Consider the following 19,517-nt stretch of genomic DNA (forward strand, 5'->3'; position numbering starts at 1 on the left):
TGGTAAAGTGCCCAGAATAGTTTATTTCACTTGGAATTTGTTACACTTGGAATAATACAGCCCATGAATCTGAACCAGAATTAAGAACCTGTACAACACAACAATAGTCACATGCACACCTATAGTTTTGCACAGGCCATGGAAGTTACAACTGCCTTTTCCATGGGGCAATTCAGAGTGTCCAGCATACAAGAAGAGGAAGAGGCAGCAATGGGAAAAAGAGAAAACATCAGCCAGTGAAATAATCTTTGACAAGAGGCTCTTATTGTTTAGCAGCTAAAATTAAACCAGTAAATTATTCAATGTAATCTTGATGTCAACAGCTGTTGCCATTCAAAATGAGACCTTCTGCTGGTTTGGCAAATCTAATTACAATGGAGCCATTAGGGAAATGAGAGGGAGATCACAGAGACACAGCCAGGATCTGTTACAGATTTGTCTCCCACCCAGACCCTTTAAATCAGTTATGCAATAAGAAAAATGCTGTTACTGTGGAAGAAGAGGGTAAGAAGAAATGATATTAAAAGGCACTCCAGGAGCTCTGGTCCTGGTTTTCATAGATGGAGAAGGTGCCAGTGCTGATCTAATCTGACAAAACCACAGAGGTGTGATGGATTTACTGTGCCTTGCAGCTCTCCTGGCCTCCAGTGAGCAACACTTCTTCCTATTCCCTCCTCTTTCCTGAGGAGTTCTCACTGATCCAGCTGTTTCTAGTGTTTGTGGCCCAACTATGTTTCTCCTAGACCAGGAAGACAGCAGAAGGTTTTCCATTCCTTTCCACTTCTTCATAGGCATTCATATTTTTCAAGTGGCTGTTTATTTTTATCTGCCTGGATTGAGAAGGGAGGTTTTTATGTCTTGTGCTGAAAATGTGACATTCTAGCTCATGCACAGATATGAAGGGCATTAGGCAGTTCTAGCTGACCTTGGCAGTCCTCATTGGCAGCTGTTGCTGACACTGGGTTCCCTTATGCCAAGTGCTGTTTTCCTTTTAATCCTTGGACTTCTGGTTTTCCCTCCTTTTTATTTTCTCCTTCTGATTAGGTGAAAGAATGTCCCACAGTGTGCCCATCTCCAGAAAAAGGACAAGTAAAAGGGCTAAAGGTCTCTCCCCCAGTTATGTACACAAAGCCCATGATGTTCCCATCTCCCAGATGAGGAACTATCCCTTTTCCATGGCAATTTCCCCGTGGAAATCTTTGTCCTCTTATTTAAAATCTGAAGTGTCTATTCTTGGGTATTTTTTTTTATCCCTAAGAAAACCAGTGTTGTCTTCCCCCCAAGTGTGGGTAAGCATGGCTTACTATTAATTTTCTTGTTCCTAGAGACTTTGTGGCATGTAATTATGTTAATGAAGCTATTTATGACTGCCCAAGATGTTTGGGGTTTGCAGGTTGTTCATCTTGCCAACATTGTCAGGGCCTGAATATGCCCATGGAGAGAAGGGAAATCAGTTCCTCTCTCCTTTCCTCCTTCAAGGCTGAATTCTCTGGTTTCATACATTTCCTTTCAGGCAGTAATATTTAAATTTCCCTCAGTCATGATTCTTCACTGAAATATGTTGTGGAGAGAACACAGCTTGCTGTTTGGCTCATGGCTGAAAGGTGGAGAGAAAACTTAATTCTGCTTCATCCCCCACATCTGTTCTCCTGGCTGCCAGATCAAGTGCTGGAATTTCACCAGTGCCCCTCTCAGTACAGCTGGGATGCCCATGCAGAAGGGCTGAGCTGCTGCAGAGCAACACTTCCCAGGATGATATTATCTCATTCCTGCAGTGCTGCTTGATAAAATAGGTTATTAGTGCTCACATGATGTTTCCAGTCATCCCCACCAGCTGCACCAAGAAAGGATCTGTCCCACCTCTGTTTCCTGTGTTTTGCCACAAGTTCCATCTTGGCATTTGCAGAGGACTGCTTTAGTGAGGTTGGTAGCACCATTCTCCTCCCTTATTCCAGTGTAATGACTGTTTCTCTTACTAGGTGTGTAATTAGCCAGCCCTGCTAATGACCTTGCTTTGACCAGAAGAACTGTCAGACAGAGACATCCTTGGGTGCAACCACTGTGCTCCTGCCCTTTCATCCCTGTGATAAGTATCAGCTACTTGCAGCCAGTTTGGAGCAGATCTGAGGCATGTGGGACAGCCATCCCACTCAATTCAAGAGAGTTGGGAAGCATTTGGCACCTCTTCTTGCAGAGCCAGCCAAAACTGAACACTTGCACAGGAATAAAACACTAATTACACAATACCAAGTGACAGCCTGCTTCCTTGCTGGGCAGGACACAAATGGGGGAGCTCACTGGACACCTCCCCTAGTCACACAAACATGTTTTGTCACACAGCTCTTTGAAGAGAGGGCATTACTCCTCACCAAAATTCTCTTTTCCTTCTAAGCCATGACCAGAGGCGTCAGGGGAGCTCTAGCAACAGTGTGTGGCCCTGAAAGGATTGGAGGGCAGAAGCACCATGTTGTCTCTAAAGCTTAGGTGTATTTTTAGGAAGAAAGTTTGAATTCCAGATGAAATAATAATGCAACACACTCTGGATAAGAAAAACTGTTACCATTTTGTTTTACAAAGTTTCTTCCTAGCCCCTGCTCCAGTTCAACTTTGTTCCTCTCACCTGTTAGCTCAGTAGCCCTTGGGCAGAGTTGTCCGATTTTATCCATAACAATAATTGTGTGACCATCACAAAAAAGGTTTTCTCCTGCCCAGAGATAATCCACTTACACCATTGTAAAATGAGTTTTGTTTGTTTCCAGTGACCAAGATTTTTGAGAGTTCATCTGGTGTGGAATGGCTTTGTCACCCCATATCTGTGCAGTTAAAACCCCACCTTTCAATCTTAAAGAAGGTTGATAAATGACAATATTTCTGGATTATTCCTGGAAAAAAAAAATAGTTGTTACTGCAATTCTCAAAACCCCAAATTTCCTTTCAGAGGATGATTATCTATTAAGCTAGGATGAGCTCCAAGTGTAATTTTATGGATAAGCTGTATTGAACTTTTGTAAGGTACTGAATATATCATTAATGAATTGGCATGTCTTAATTAACCAGTTCATTTTACAGAGCCAACTTGGAAAAGAAAATCTCATCCAGACTCCAAGCAGAAGAAACAGTGGGTGTGAACAGTGTGATGTATGATTTTGTCAGGCTTATATGGGTCAAAAAGCCTGGAATGAAGGGAGTTCCCTCCTGGAGAAAAACACCTGATGTTATTTTTTTGGGGGTACAAAATACCCTGCGAATGAAAATTGCCATGACTCACAGTGTTGTACTTCCCTGCATGTAATCAGGACAGCCTCTCAGGAGGACCTGGTAACTGCCTTGCTAGGAATAATGGAATTGCACCTGGACAGAGTTCTCTCTTTGGGAAAGCCAAGCCCACTGAAGAGGATTACAATTTGAAATAGAAATCAACGGCACTTCAACATGCACTGGGTGATGTCCAGCAGTACAGTTTGGATTCAATCCTGTACTCCAAATGAACATGTGAAGTGACTCCAAGGCTACAAGCTCTTGATGTCAGTCTGCCAGTTCTCTAAACCAGCAGCAGGATCTCAGACCTCTAATTTGAAAATGCTCTTCTTTTTATTTACTGCAAGAGTCTGAGCTCAGCTTTTTTTAGCATGGTAGGAAATGGACAATCTGAGCAATTCTTCAGCCTCCATCATTGCTGAGCTTGTTTTTTCCAGATTGCTGAGAATGCCATGAAAGGAAGAATCATTGGATGTGTTTGAGATGGGTTACAATTCAGACAGTCCTGAATTCTGAAGTGCTGATGCCCAGACAGATGAAATTCCAAGAGTTCTCTCTATTAAGTTTTTTTTTGTTTTTTAATCAACCCTTAAATTTATGTAGTATCTGGATTTTTTACACATCTTTTTTATGCTGAAGGAAGCAGTCATTGAGGAAATCCTTCCAGTTTGTGTTTGCATGTCAGAGTAAATGTCTTATGTAAAAATAAGAATTCAAGTAAACAAACATGGGGTAAGGTTTACTTTCCCTCCCTGATGAGCAGGTACAGGGAAATTGAATTCATTTTCTAATGGCACAGTGATCCCAATTTAAATGCAGCAAAAGCTGAAGAGTGGCAAGTGATGGTGAAGCAGAAAGATGATCTCGTGGGAGCTTATTTGAACTTTCAAATTTTTTGACATGCATATCCTTCCATCAAAGCCAGCCTGAAAAAAACAGCAAACTTTAAAAGAGTTGGGGATCACACCTTAAATTTAAAATGCCTCAACAGAAGTAAGTTGCAGTCTACTGATGTGTCAGATCACCTCTGCTGCCTGTAGCAGATGTACAGCCAAAGGGCCTGTCAATAAAATGGCTCTGAGATCTTCTTAAAGAGTGGAAATAAATGGTTTGGTTTCCTTAAATGCCAAGGGCCAGGTACTCCCCATGGCTGGAATGCCTAGCTGGGTGTGCAGCAATGAAGGGGATTGGGTGGTTTTAACCCCTAAAAGCTCAACTTGAGTCTCTGAGAATCCTGACTGCTGTGTAAATGTGTATTTGACTTGCTGTTTGAATGCAGGGGACCAGGAAACCAGTCCTGCTCTTCATGGGGGCAAGGGACATCCACACATGTCACACGTGTGTTCTGCAAACTCTTTTCCATGGCTGTGTTTTAGTGGTGCTGCACTTAGTGATTCCTTGCATTTCCAGTGCCTTTGGTGAGCACCTGCTGATTGTGCAGGTGGAGAACTCTTGGTAGCATCTAAGGAAAGCAGAATAAAATGTCTGAATCAGCAGACACCATTTTGCTGTGTTTTTTGTTGCTTTTGTTGGAAGTTGATCCTTGAGAAAAAGGATTTCTTCAGTTACCTTGGCTGGGAGCTTAGAACAAAACGAACAATTGCATCAATTACAGAAAGAAAAGCAAGTTTTGGATTGTGCTCCTGGAAATCTCGACTTGTAAATTAACAGCTTTTGTGCAATAATCACTGGTTTGATGACTCATAAAAACACACAGGAAAAGCAGCCCTGTTGTCAGGACTCCCACTTACACAGGTGAAAGTGTTGTTTGAGCCAAGATGTGGCCTGCCTTGGAATGCTGTTGCTATTATTGTTCCTCTTGTCACAAGCTATAATTTTTTGGTGACGTAGGTATCTGTTAGCGAGAGAAGAGCTAGAATTAAGAACACAAAGGGGATTCCTGCTCGTTGGGTGTGTAAATAACAGCTGTCTCTCTTTCTCTCCCTGTTTCCACTTTGGATTTGCTGCAGGTGCATAGGGCCACACCTGGAGGACTGCATTGGGCTGATGGATAGGTACTGGCTGGCTGCTGGCTGCCTGTGTGTCTCCATCCTGCACGTGTGGACAAGGGCGCATGCGTGTGCATGTCCTGGGGCGTGGCAATGACGTGGTTTGTTCTGTAATTGCCTGCAGGTGTAGAGGCCCAGCTAGTCATGACTGCATTTTCTATCCATGGACACGGCAGTCCACTCTGCCCCAGCACGCTAGGTAACATCCCCACCCCATCCTCCACACCTGCAAGGTCATAGCAGCCAGTTTGAACACACACACCCCTTGTATTCTAGAAAATCTGACTCCCTGCAGCCAAATTTGCTTTCTGTTTGAAAGCCATTTAGGTATTCTGCTCATTTAAGCTGATTTTTAAAAGTGTTTTTATTTTTAGCTTAAATCGATAAGGATTAAATTCTGAAATTTTCCTGTAGATATTCATTCTACAGATTGAATTTCAGAATTCAATTTTATTAGATGGTAAAATTGTTTGGTAAAATTGATGGTAAAATTCTGGAATGCACTTGTTTTCTCTTTATTGTGTTTTTTGTTGTTGTTTTTTGCTTAAGACAAAATTTAAAAGCAAATGAGCCTCTTTCTTCCATACACCTTCCCTTGAAAACAAAAATGTTATAGCAAAACAAAATTTATTCCTTACTTCACATAAAACTATTATTTGATTTTTTTTTCATTTTCTGTTTAAAAGAAAAATTGTAGCCTTGCAGCAATTTTATTTTTCAGTAATGACAATTGAAACAAATTAATGTAGGCTTTATTCTGCATTCTTTTTCATGAAAGCCCCACATTGCTATTGAGTTTGTTCATTCTTAAATTCAAACTGGTTAATATGACTTCTAGGCTTTGGGATTACTCTCCTGAGCTAAGACTAGATGAAAAATGCATAAATTCAGTCAAACCCACCTCATTAAGATTTTCAACCTGAGTTTTTTTCTTGTCTTTTTCAAAAGGTTTTAAGGTTGCCTTTCCTTCCTAATTGTGTACATAATGTGAATATACCTATTTCTCGCTTAGGAGGGCGAACATATTTGGTCTTGAAAAACAGTGCACTATAAATCAGATGGTATATTTGTTTATTAAATCAGTTTCAGTTCTGACTTAATTCATTAACCAATGAATAAGCAGCAGAAAATGAATTTTTCAATATTTCAATGTTTTGTTTTAATCTTTCTGATCTGGGATATCCACTTTGAGATACTTCTGTGAAGCCTCATTTTCAGATGGGCTCATCCAAACAAAGCTGTCCCAGTTTTAAAGGCCCCGATTTCATCAACTTTACTCAAAACACAAATACAGAAAATGTGTTATTATTTCCTTAAGTTTACGGGCCTTATCAAACTACAGAAATGAGAGGAATTGTTTTAATCTGTTCAGTGGTTTTATTCCTGCTCCATTCAGTCTGAAATGTTTCCTGTTTCCTTTGGATCTGATGGATATTTTTTTGTTTGTTTCAGCCTTGCTGAATTTATTCTAGGAAAACTACTGCACTGTGTTTAAATGTCAGTATGTATTCTTTCACTTTCAAGGCAAAGAAGGAAACTTCATACCTCTATAATAGATTTGTGAAATTGTGCTTTTATTTTTTTTATTGTGAAAATGGTTCATTCTATTTGGACTAAAAATGGGCAAAACTGCGCTGGCAAAGTGACACTTTTTGTTACAGTAAGGTTGTAAATCCAAAATGGAAGTGTTTAACTTCAGGTAGAACCTTCTTCATGTCTCTTTAACAGCTGTGCACCCTCCTGAGTCTTATAAATCTTAAATTAATTAATAATCAGTCTGACCCTCACCTATTGACTTGACTTTTTTTCCATTGATGTAAATTATCAGTGAGTAGAAGGGGACAGATTTTTCTGCTGAAAGTGAGAGCAGGGCTTTAACCCAAACAAGAAATTCCTCATCTTCTCCTATTTCCGTTTTCATAGCAGTGTTGCTTTCCTTTCCAGTTTTTTAGTTTGCAAATTGTTTGTGCCATGATTCATTGACTTGAAGGCTTTTGTAAAAGTGTGGTAGAATAGCAAAGGAATTCTTTCTGTCATGTTTAATCAAGATGAATCAGATGTGCATCACATGGCTTGTTTTCCAAATGAATGGTGAAACTTCTGCTTTTCTGCTTATCTTTAGTCCCTTCAAGTTTGTGGGAAAACAACCTTACTTTTGGCAGTGCATTTCTTTCTGCATAGTTTGGTTTTGGGGTTTTTTTAAACCTTTAGATTCAATGTAGTTCTGTCCAAAAGAATATCTCCTCATGCAGCTTCCCGTATGGATTATTCCTGTAGGGCTTTGATTTTGGTTCCACCTTCCATACCAGTCTTTCCTAGAAATTGCCAAAACAAAGACGGCAAGCAGAAGAAGGCTGGAATTTCCCAGGATGCCCAAGGGAGTTGTCCATCCTCCTTTCCTGCCTCTCATTACAATGCCACTCCTCCTTTTGCTACTCTCTGGCAGTTACTTCAGTGTTTTCTGAGGTTGGAATAGCACACAGTATAACATTACAGCATATTCTGGAACAATCAGCAAAAAGATGATTATGTCTGCTCCCAAGATGGGGATAGCTGTTGTTTAAAAGGATTCAAAAACTGTAAAAATGATGCTCTGCTGTTTATTAAGAAAATACTCTAGAGAGTCAGGAAAGGCTGGTTCCTTTCAGATTCACCAGAAAAATTTGGCTGAGTGCAGTGACTTCAGTGAGACAAAGCTTTTCACTAAAGTATGAAATTTAATTGGTTTATCCTTGCTAGGCTTCATTCACTTTAATAGTAGGAGAGATCATCAAAGGAGGAGTCAGGTTTCTGTTTTCTGGTGCATGTGAGATTGTACATCTAGAAATGTGATAGGAAGGAACCAGCAGCAGCAACACTGATGTTCCTGGTCTGAGTAAGCTGCTGTCTCTGTTTACGCCCCGAGAAAATTTCATTTACATTTCCCTTTTAACTAACAGAAGCTAATTAGCCAGGCCCACTATTGTCAAGTGCTTCAATAGAATGTTGTGTAGATGTTAACTCTAATTACAATGCTGTTGCTAGTTTTGTATCCAAAAAGGATGTCCTCTCAACAAATCATCACTTCCTCAGCAACAACAACAAAAAAAGAGCTGGTTTTATCTACTGCTTATGTGTACAAGAGCTAATTAACAGTAAACCCTGTGTAGTGCAGGCAAATCCTTTCATAGCTGTTTTGTACCCTGTCACAGTATGACTTCAGCAGAATTTCACAGCAGCTCTCAGTAGCTGGTGGGGAAGGGAAACCACCTCTAATAAAATGCTTATGTTCATGGTTTTCACGGTGCTCAGTTCCATTGCTTGGAGGAAAGCACTCCATATGCTCTCTGCTTTTATAGAATAATTATATTATTCTGGAGGGGAAGAGGATCTCTGTATAAAATAAGAGGGAAAATAAGATCTGTGAGTACCAGTTAAGCTATGGTACTTGGTTGGTAAAAGATGCTGCTCTTGAGAGACTCTTAATATGGAGCTCTCTGAAGCTGTATCAGAACAGAGCAGTTGAAGAAACAGGTTTATTTTTTAAAAATCCAGACTAGAAAAAACAGTTTCAGATCCTTCCTCTGTGGGTTGCATAGATCTTAGATGTCATCAAACAGGACAAATTCACGGGATCACAGAATGAGCTAGGTTGGAAAAGACCTTTGAGATCATCAAGTCCAACCTGTGACCTAACACCACCTTATCAACTAAACCACGGCACCTTTTAAAATATTTTTTTAAACAATTCCAGGGACAGTGACTCCACTACCTCCCTGGGCAGCCCCTTCACCCTTTCTGTGAAGAACTTCCAGTGCCCAACCTAAACCTCCCCTGTGTCCTCCTGTCCCATTGCTGGTTGCCTGGGAGAAGAGACTGACCCTCATCTGGCCACAACCTCCTTTCAGGCTCATGAAAGAGACTCATAGAGAAATCCCAGTTCTGTGGGTGACCTTGCCTCTTCTGAACTGGTTCTGAAGCCAGACCTTTGCTGAGGGTAATTTAATTCTCGCCATAGCATTTCCCTGCCTGGAGCTTTAGGAGGAGTACCTTTGGGGTACCCCTGGGACATGAATGAAAGTCATGGTGTGGTTGGTGATCTTGTGAGTTCCTCCAGTTTTTTACTGCTTCCACATTTTAAGACTGGCTTTCTTGTGAAAGGGTGTAGGTGGATATTCCTTCTTTCCTGTTGTACAGATGGAGTCCTAGAATGGTTTGGGCTGGAAAGGATATTTATTCTTTCCTGTTGTACAGATGGAATCCTAGAATGGTTTGGGCTGGAAAGGATATTCCTTCTTTCCTGTTTTATGGATAGAATCCTACAATGGTTTGGGCTGGAAAGGACCTTAAAGCTCATCCCGTTCCAGCTCTCCCTGCCATGGGCAGGGACACCTTCCACAACCTGAGCCTCCATGCCCCATCCAACCTGGCCTTGAACTCTTCCAGGGATGGGGCAGTCACAGCTTCTCTGGGCAGCCTGTGCCAGGGCCTCAGCACCCTCACAGGGAAGAATTTCTTCCTCGTATCTGACCTAAATTTCCCCTCTTTCAGTTTGAGGTCTGACCACAGATCAGAAAGATTTGTCTGTGATCAGTGAGGCTTTGTGCTTCATCTGCTTTACTCAGCAGGATTGGCTGGCATGGACTCATGGTATGGAAGGACTTAGTAGGGTAAGCTGCTGTAGAGAGAAATAAACTGGTAAGGTTGGGAGAGTGCAAGAACTGGAAGCAATTCTCACACAATGCTGTTTAAAATCTGTTCTGTGGTTCCAGTGATTTGAGGACCGTGTTGAGAGAGCGTAGGATAGAGCAAGGTGAGAAATCTGATGTTCCTAGAAGTTTGTTCTACAAGGAGTAGAAGGTGGACAATAAACTCTTGCAGGATCTTGGTGCCGTTGATACTCATTGACCAAGTTTCCCAGCAGCTGTGCTTGTTTTTGATAAGAAAATCATTTGTTTGGAAAATTGACTAAATTATCTTTACTGAAACTATGAGCAGAAAAAATGGTGAGTGATGAAGACCAAATGTGATAGGTCACTGCTGGAAAAAAGGAAGCAATAGGAAATGTAAATTAATAAATGGTTTGTTAGAATGGAAAACAACACACAGTGCCATTGCAGAGGTGATTGCTTTGGTTTCTCATCACCCTTGTGTTGTGGGTTTGTATTGATTTGGCTACACAAACAATACACAATGCAGAAATAAAATTTTGCCATGGAGAAGTGAGCTTATTATAAAGCAACAGTATATATCTCACCACTCTCCAATGGGTTTCTCTCATGGCTGGAAATAAGGATTTAATCTAGATTTAATGTTGCTATAAATTAATTATCTATTATTAAATATACATTTGTAGAGCTTTAGAAATATGGAAGATGTAGCATTGTTTAAACCTCAGTGAATGGTTCCGTAATAATTCATTAATATTTAATACATAATAAATCAGAACTAAAGCTTGTAGTCTTACTTCCAGTCTACCTGTGCAATGTAGGATTGGTTACTCTTTCTTAGTTAGAAAAATTAACATGACAAATATATTAGAGTTGAGAGCCCAGACTTAATTCTCTGCAATTTGGCTTACTCCTTGTGGCCTTACTTAGGTGTGAAGGAGCTGCAATTCCTGCATGAAGCAGGAAGCTCTTGTCTGGGGTTCTTTGGAGCATTTTTCTTTTCATTGCCTGTATAACATGAGTTTTCTGGAATGATGGAGCATTGAACGTGTAATGCAGATGAAAATTTGCACATTGACATTACCTTTTTTTGTTTGTTTTACACTCCAAAATGTATGCTTACTTCTCAATTAAATTGCAGTGGCTTTTCCAGCATTGGATCAATAGCAGATAACTTGTTAATGATGATAGTATAGTTGTCTGTCAGTCCTTTTCCAGGAATGGAAATACCATTTTCCAGTCCTTTGTAGGAATGGAAGTACCAGTGTTGAATTTGATACTTGACTGGTGTGTAGCAAACAGTAAATGAGTTAAAGTAAACAAGCTGTAGGTTTCAAGGAATTAACAAAGTCCTGACTTTGGTGCTGTGTGTGGGAAGTTGTACCTCAGCATTTATCAAAGGTGGAAGCATCACCACAAATACCAGCAATCATTCAGGAAGAGAGCATTAGAAAATCAAGCCATCAGACCAAATTGCTTATTCTTACTATAATTTTTTCCATGCTGTAAAGTAACGGGCTGGGAAAATGTCATGTAAATTATCTGTACCTTTGGGTAGTAGTTTCAAAAAACTAAATTCAATTTCTAATGGGAAATGTGGGCTAATACTAAACTCATTCCCTATGCCATGGCCTCTCTTTGTTAGTTCAGCTTCCTTTGTATTTCTTTGCTGTAATGTAGAGATATTTTGCCTCTTTTCTCCCTGGTTACAGTGGTAGTGGAGAGAGTTGAACAGACCCTGTACCTTCATAGAGACTGACTGTTTTCCCAGGAATGTGTGTTACAGGGATTTTAGGGAAGAGCCATTGGAAATAGTGCCTTGTGTCTTGGAATGAAGTTTAGGAACTCAAACAGCTAAAGCTTTTTTTGGCTGAAAGTGAAGGTAGATTCTCCTCTAGAAGTACACAGGTAAGAAGACAGAGTTTGGTTAAGGATGGCACTAAGTCTAGCAGACTGAAAAGGAGAGTTGGGTGTCTGTCAGGTGTAAAATGGGTGAAATCTGAGAGACATTAAGGGCAGCAAAATTCCAGTGCATTTCTAATGAAGGTTATTAATCCCTGAAACAATTTTCTGTGGTAATGTTCTCTTCTTCAGCACTAGACTTGTGAAATCAAGACTGGGAATTTTTCCTGCGAGCAAGATCAGTTTGTGCTGAGCTTGGGGGCAGGGGGTGGTGTGGATCCTCCTGCCATGGGACAGGACACTTCCATGTCTGTGACAATAATTTCCAGCTGTGATCAGCTCATGATCTAAGCTACAGTGTCCTTTAAATTTTGAGTTAGAATACTGAGTTGGACAGAGACAAGCAAATCCAGCTGCTGAATCCTGGGCTGTGGCTCCTGTCAGCTGTAGGTGAGGCACAGACTTGCACATGACTTTACACAAGATTTCTGTTCTGTTCACACATGCTTGCTCATTTGTAGTTAGGTCAGGTAAAATTCTGAGTGTTCAGACTGTCCTTTGCTAGGAGAGATGAGAAACTCATTCAGATCTTATCTGTACTTTTGTAAAAAAGCTTCATGCCTTTTTTTTTCCAATCTGATGTAAATTTTTAATGACACCATTTTCACTTGCTGGTGAACAAGCTCTTTTGCAGACATATTGGCTGTTTCATCAATAGAAGATAATGTTGAAAATAATTTCTGTAGTTATCTGAGATTGAACAAATGATAAAACAGGCAAGGAAAGATTATGGGATAATGTGAAGAGCAGGTGCTGGCTAGTTGTGATTGAGCTTTTCTTTGGCAGAGGACTGTGAGGAGGTAACTCTGTATTTGCCTGTTGTGGACATTTCTCAGCAGACCTGGTAGTGTTTCTCTTACTAGAGAGTTGTGGCATTTATGTAGAAATCTGAGAACAAATACAAGCTCATCCTCAGGACAAGGGCCAAGCTTTGGTTAAACATGGTCCAGTCATGATGTAATCCCTGATTTGTCAATGATAGAAAGTTTTCTAGTAATGCCTAAAGGAAAACTGTCTGAAATGCAATCAACCTTTTTAATGAAAAGTATGAACTTTTTCCTCATGCAATTTGTCTTGGACTCCCAGTACTCTCCTGTGACATAGCATGTGCTTTGATAACACAGGATTTCAAAGCAATACACCAGTGTTGGGCACCTCTTAAAATGCTCACCTCCATTTTTATTGCATCTTCTTATTGTGTTCACTGTCCCATTTTAACTCAGAGTTCTCTACTTGTAAATCAAATTATGTTTAGATGTGTCACTGAAATTAGGTAGTACAGCTATGTCTTAGAAGGAACAGAAGCTGTAAAGCACCCTAACATGGGTGAAAAGAAGTGATGACAGCAGAAAAGTAGAAGGAAGAAAAAGGATGGAAGATGTAGTTTTATTAGTTGCCATTTCTTTTGGTCAAGTTAATCCTGCAAGGTTGGAATCTGTAGGCCTAATGTCAGTGTAGGTCATGCTGAAGAGGAGACAAGACACTGCAATCCCTGCTTTTAGTGATAAACTTTGTTCATCTGCAAATGGATCAGAAAATAATGCTGGGAACATGGACCAGGGTATGCAGATCCTGTAGGCTGGTTGGTCAGAAGCAAAGGAACTGCAGTGGTAGACTGCATGTGGTAGACTGATGTGGTAGACTGGAAGGAAGATGTGTAATTCCAGAATTACATGTGTAATTCAGCAGCATGGCAGTGGCTAAACCCATCTCCTCCAAGGTCCCAGCAGGCTGGAATCAGCCATGGGATATTTTCAGTTCATGCCAGAGGTGTCTGTGTCCATGGGCATTGCTCTGCTTGAGTGAATAGCCTTCCTTAAAAAAATATGTGCCAATTTCAGAAGTAAATCACATCTTTCCTGCCCCTAATGGACCAATGAAGGGAAAAAATGAAAAGGTAAAAAGTATTCCTGCATTAAAATGGACCACTAGTTGTTAATATGCATAGTCTCAATCACAGCAGGGATAATAGGCAAAGAACAGATTGAGGAGATAATATCCTTGCTTTAAAAGTGTCCCATCTCCCATAGATATGCATTCCCCTCCCTCGTGGCAGGTATGTCCTCTGCATGTGAATAACTTGGTGAAGTTCAGAGCTGTTTCACTTCAGCTCTGGGTGAGTTCTCTCTACTTCCAGTTCCTGGATCAACCAGTGGATCAGGGCTGCATATTCCAAACTTGGGGATGTTTGAGTCAGCTTTTAATCAATGGGTTTTTAAAATAGAGGAGCAGTTTCTAGGAAACTTCCAGTGAGAAGAAGGGTATCACTAAGAAACTAAGCCAAAACCTACAGCTGTATCAGTATGATGGAATATACTCTCTCAAGGTTTCATCAGCCTTTTTGTGCTGGTGATTACTTAAATACTTGAAATACATATATTTTTGTGATGGAATGAGAAGCAATCCCTCTCTCTTTCTCATGACAGAGTCAGGGGAAAGAAAAACTCAGCAGGATCCACTACCTGCCAGAGTACTGGTACTTACTTAGGTTTGGGGATTTGGTGGAATGGGGAAAGGAAGGGGGTTGTGACTGGAAGAGGAAAAAGAGATTTTTAAGCTGGATCACCATTTCCCCAGATGCTTGGCCTGTTCTGCTCTGAAATTTCAGCAGCTGTCAGAAGACAAGTTTCTTTAACATTTAAAAGCTGCACAGATAAAGCAGTAAATTCTGGAATGTTCTATCATACAGAAATTTGGGAGAAGGAAGAGCTATTTTACTAAATTATCATTTTCCTCAATGTGAGCTATACTTTGCTACAAAACAATCCTAATAGAAGAGCAGTTGGAGAGTTGGAGTTGCGCTTAGCAGTACCCTCACCATGAGCTGCTTTCCTAACCCAGTCCCATCTGTGACTGGAGGTGGTGGGAGGCTGCTGTGTGCACAAACAGCCCCATGGTCAGCAGAGCTGAGATGATGGTCACAAAGGGGGTTAAGGTTTCCCTTGGCTCCTTTACAGCCCCTGAAGTGGATGGGATTCCTTTGGCTGGCTGTGGATATGGAGGAGAGCAGTGACAGTGGGTGAGTTTGGAGCTTCTGTGCTCAACTTTTCTTCTTAGAATGGCCTTTGGGGAAATGCTGGCAGTGGGATGATGGCTGGAGTTTAGAGGAGTTGCAAGATACTCCAGTGTTTCTCTCTGCTTCAGTTGGTAACATAAGAATGACTGAAAAGTTATTAACATAAAAGAACTTTTTGGTTTCTCTATGTTAATAGAGAAACCCTTTTGGCCATAGTATCATATAGCAGCTGATCCTATATAAATCTGTGTCAGGAACAGGATATCAGTTTTATATGAGCTTTTTCCCCAGTAAGCAAATGGGGTTTTCTAATGATTGATGTAATTTGTGTAGGGTGTTTAGACGGTCTGCTATTCCAGTAAAATAATAGTGATAAATCCAAAAGCAGCATCAGGCATACTCAAAGAAATTCCTTATACTCTGTTCTTTATCTGCCTTCAATTTTCCTCCATATTTATGAGCACTGGCTGCATTTCTTTCCTGCTATGCTCCACAAAGATAAATTCTGCATATTTAGAACTCAAGTGATGAGTAGCTGAAATCTGTGTTGAAGCTAACAGCATCATGGCCATTGCTAGTGTTCTAATAAATGTCTCAAATGCTCTATTTATATAAACATGCCAGTGCAGAGTGAAGTGTGACTGTTTTGATTTAGGCTTTGAAGGAAAGATTTTTATCTGTGGGTGTGCATGAATGTACATAATACATGAAATATAAGGATGCATATTTTCAAATACATCCTGCTACAAATCCTCCATTCACTCCCATCTCAAACATAGGTCCAAAAGATGCTTTAATGCCACCACTGGTTATAAAACCTCAGCTGAAAGCCACATGAGCTCTTATTATGAAAGAAATTATTGGATATGACAAGGAACTTAAAGATGGGAACACAGTGTGGTAGTTCTGTTCTCACCTGTTTATCATGTCCCATTTTGTTATGATAAAATCAGACAATGGTTTAGGTTGGAAGGGACCTCAAAGCTCATCCTGTTCCATCCCTGCCATGGGCAGGGACACCTTCCACTGTCCCAGGTTGCTCCAAGCCCCATCCAGCCTGGCCTTGGACATCTTCAGTGATCCAGGGGCAGCCACAGCTTCTCTGGGCACCCTGTGCCAGGGCCTCACCACTCTCACAGGGAAAAATTTATTCCATATATTATCTCAATTTCCTCTCTTTCAGTTTTGTGTTTTCAATTTCCCCTCTTTCTTCTGCCAATGTCCAGTGCTGAACCTTAGTCTTACTGTTCCCTTCTCTGCAGGAGTTTGTTCCCCTTGGAGAGGTGCTTGGGCAGAGATTGGGGCTCTTTTCAATGTACAGAATTATTTTTCATAAAGGAGAATCATAAAGTCATAAGGAATTCAGAGAAAGTAATCTGGTTCAGAATGTCAGACTTGGCCCCCAAGTACAGTCTTTGTAGACTCTCTACTGTGAAATACTCCTGGAGCTTGAGAAAGCAAATGCTTGCTGTCCCGAATGACTCAAAGCTGGAACAGGAAAGAGTCCAGTGTTCTCAACCAATTAAACAAAATATCTGCTCTGTGCTCCTTATATCTTCTGAATGAGTACTTCCAGGAAAGACTGGCATTCCAAAAAATCAGGCACTTATAAAAAGAAAGATAAATGCATTTTCTGAAGAAAGATGTTGATTTGGAAAATGAAGTCAAAATGAAGGACATGAGGTAGAGAAACCTTCTTGCAGCCCCTTAGAGGTAGACAATCCACCTGTGCAGTGTACAGGCACAGTCACGTGTGGGTTTGGATATTTCTTCTGTAGAATAACTCAATTTCAGCAGACACTTAACTGAACTTAAGTGAATTACAAGCACTTTTCACTAGTGGAATTAAAAAAGTGTTTAAAAAAATAACAAAAGGAAGAGCACAATATTAAAACAGTTTTTCTCCTGATAGTTATTTTAAATAGTCCTGAACATTCTTTCATGATCTTTATTCTTTGTATTTATAAAAACCTATTGCAGAGCAGAATGTTCCAGTTTTGAGCTTGTCTTGGTTTGAAAAGACAGGTGTCTGCTAAGGAAGGCAGGAGCCTCTCTTGAAATAGAGAATATAAACCTCTGAATTATTGTAATTTTGAAAGGGGCTCTCAGGCAAAGATATGCGAGTAGGAATAACAGTTCTTTAATAGGGAAATTAAAAATACAAATGCAATAGTACAAAAAACCCAACACTGCCAGAGTCAGAACAGGCCCTGACCCCGTGTGTCAGGGTGGTGGCACAGTCCCATCCCATGGTGGCCCAGCCCTCCTTCAGTGCCAGCTGTGGTTCTGCTGGAGCAGGGATCCTGCACAAGGGGGGAGTTTCCCTCTGAAGCTCCAGGGCTGCTGGAGATGGGCCTGGGCTCCCTCTGGGAATGCAGGGGAGGAGAAAGCTGCTCCTCTGGGAATGCAGTGGGCAAAGGCTGCTGTGCTGTTCCAAACCTCAGATTGTATCCAGGTAGGAATGCTTGGCTCCTCCCCTGGGCAGAGCATCTCCCCATGGGATGATGGAATTTGATCAGCCATGCAGGGACACTCGGTGGCCATGAACAGCAGAGATCTCCTGGAGGGAGGGTTGGTTGTGGAAGAGATAAAGAAAACTGCCCAAGGAATAGAAAAGAACTGCCCCACCTCTAACAGATGGGAATGGAATACACAGCTCCAGGCACATCTTCCAACCTAAGACAGAGCTGCAGTGTGGATTGTCCATGAGACCCAGCTCCCACTGGATGTTTTGGTACCCACAGATTTGATGTGGGTTCAGATTTCATGTGTTTCTCCAGTAATTTAACAGGCCTTGCCATGGGTTGTGCTGCTCCCTGCTGCTCCTGGATGTGACAGTGAATGAACCACAAACAGTAGCACAAAGCAGGCCATGTTTCTATTGGAGAAAAGTGTGTTTTCTGAATGAATAATTTCATGTGCACAGGCATGATGAGCCACTGACTGCCACTGGTTGCAGAGCAGCAGGCTGAGTTGATTGCTTCTAACAGGAATTCTTTATGCAGAGAGAAACTCCTGGAGCTAATGCTGATAGTTTTGATTTCAGAGCAGTCCATCAGCATCCATGGTCATTACAGCTCCAGTTTCCTTTATTTAATGCAAAATATTATTGTTTGCAAAGAAAATGGGAAATATGACAACTTTATAAAGCAGATTGCTCTTTTACTTGCTGAACTGGCTTCACCTGTGAGTTCAGTCTAGTGGATTTAACTGGCTTTGTGTCACAGATAAATCAATCTACATTACATGGGGCCTGACTTGGCATATTTTAAAACGAATGCTAATCTGTTTATTAAAAGCACAGGCCTCAAAACAGAGTCACTGTGCAAGCTCTTAACAATAGCATTCCTTTTTGAAGTTGAGGCAGAAAAGAAAAATCTCAGCCCATAAATGGCAGAGGTGCAAGAGAATTATTGGGACTTTTCAGTTTTAGAGCAGAAGTCCATAAAAAGCCTTGATATTGATACTGTAATCCCAGAGATTTCAGTAGTTATTCCCAGTCAGATGTATTAACAGAGAGTTAATATTGAGAGTTCTTAGTAATTTAGAGTGAAAATGTAACAGAGAGGTAGTTCTAAATTATGCCATTCAGATTTAAAACCATTTTTAAAGAAATCCATTGTGCTCTGTGTGTGGTAATAAAAATGCCACAGATTTTGAATCAATACATATTAATGTGTAGAGTGTTAGGCTGTAATAATTTTTAAAGCTCTACTTAATATTTCTTTCTTTATTCTCATTTACTTTGTTGAGTGAAATGGGGACCCCTACATTCTTAAAGAGGTGTGAGTAGAACATACCTTTACAGGCATTGATACAAAAACCAGTGTTTAACCAGGTAAGAAAAAAGCAGTTTTGTCAACAGGTGCATGTTTGTCCCCATGAGCCTTGGCCAAAATGAAAGCTGTGTCTGCTCCTTAGTGGTGTTTAACTGCTGAGTGCACCCAGACACAGACTGCAACCCTCAGGTGATTTTCCATATTGAAAAGTTGTGGCTAGTTGACAGTTTGCCCATCTCTGGATTAAATGTGGAATTGGTAGTAATTGTGTAACTGTAAGATCAGCTGTGAGTTAAAATTTGTGTTTACTCCTGATAAAACCTCCCAATCTGCACATAAATAGGGCCATTTATCAGTATTCAAACACCCTCCAATTAGGAGGGGAGAGGGGAGGGTGCCTTGTTCTTGAAAAAGAATCTAAAGCAAAGCAGTCCTGGTGAGAATAACATCAGATGAATCCTTGCCACCCTTGGGGTGAACACCAGGCACTCTGGACCGTGTGGCTGTGGAACTTAGCACAGCAGAGAGAGGCTGGTGAAACATCCACAAATTTGCTTCCCAGCCCAGTTGTTTATCTTGTGTATTTTAAATACTAAGATTGTCACTACAGGATTAGTAGAATCCATCAGATCTCTGAAAGAGCAGCTTCAAAGTTGGCTGAACCCCCACTGATGGAAGGGGTGAGGAATGCAGTGTGGGAAGCATCCATCAGGAGAAAATAATGCCTTGGTAAAACAAGAATTTGTGAGAAGGAACTGCTTAGCAAACACTCAAGGTTGTAATGAATCCTGTTTGGATATACAGATAAAAACTCCAAGCAGGAGGAAGCTGATACAGGAACTTG

General features: G+C 40.8%; 1 protein-coding gene across 1 annotated transcript in view; it reads left to right on the forward strand.

The window, feature by feature from the left end:
* Positions 1-19,517, forward strand: part of ERBB4 (erb-b2 receptor tyrosine kinase 4) — a 484,810-nt gene that overhangs the window by 348,880 nt on the left and 116,413 nt on the right. The window contains exon 16 of the mRNA XM_059476545.1: positions 5,229-5,273. Coding sequence (XP_059332528.1) covers positions 5,229-5,273 — 45 coding nt within the window. The remainder of the gene's footprint in view (positions 1-5,228; positions 5,274-19,517) is intronic.

Source organism: Ammospiza nelsoni, chromosome 7 (genome assembly GCF_027579445.1).
Source record: "Ammospiza nelsoni isolate bAmmNel1 chromosome 7, bAmmNel1.pri, whole genome shotgun sequence".
Classification (NCBI taxonomy): Eukaryota; Metazoa; Chordata; class Aves; order Passeriformes; family Passerellidae; genus Ammospiza; species Ammospiza nelsoni.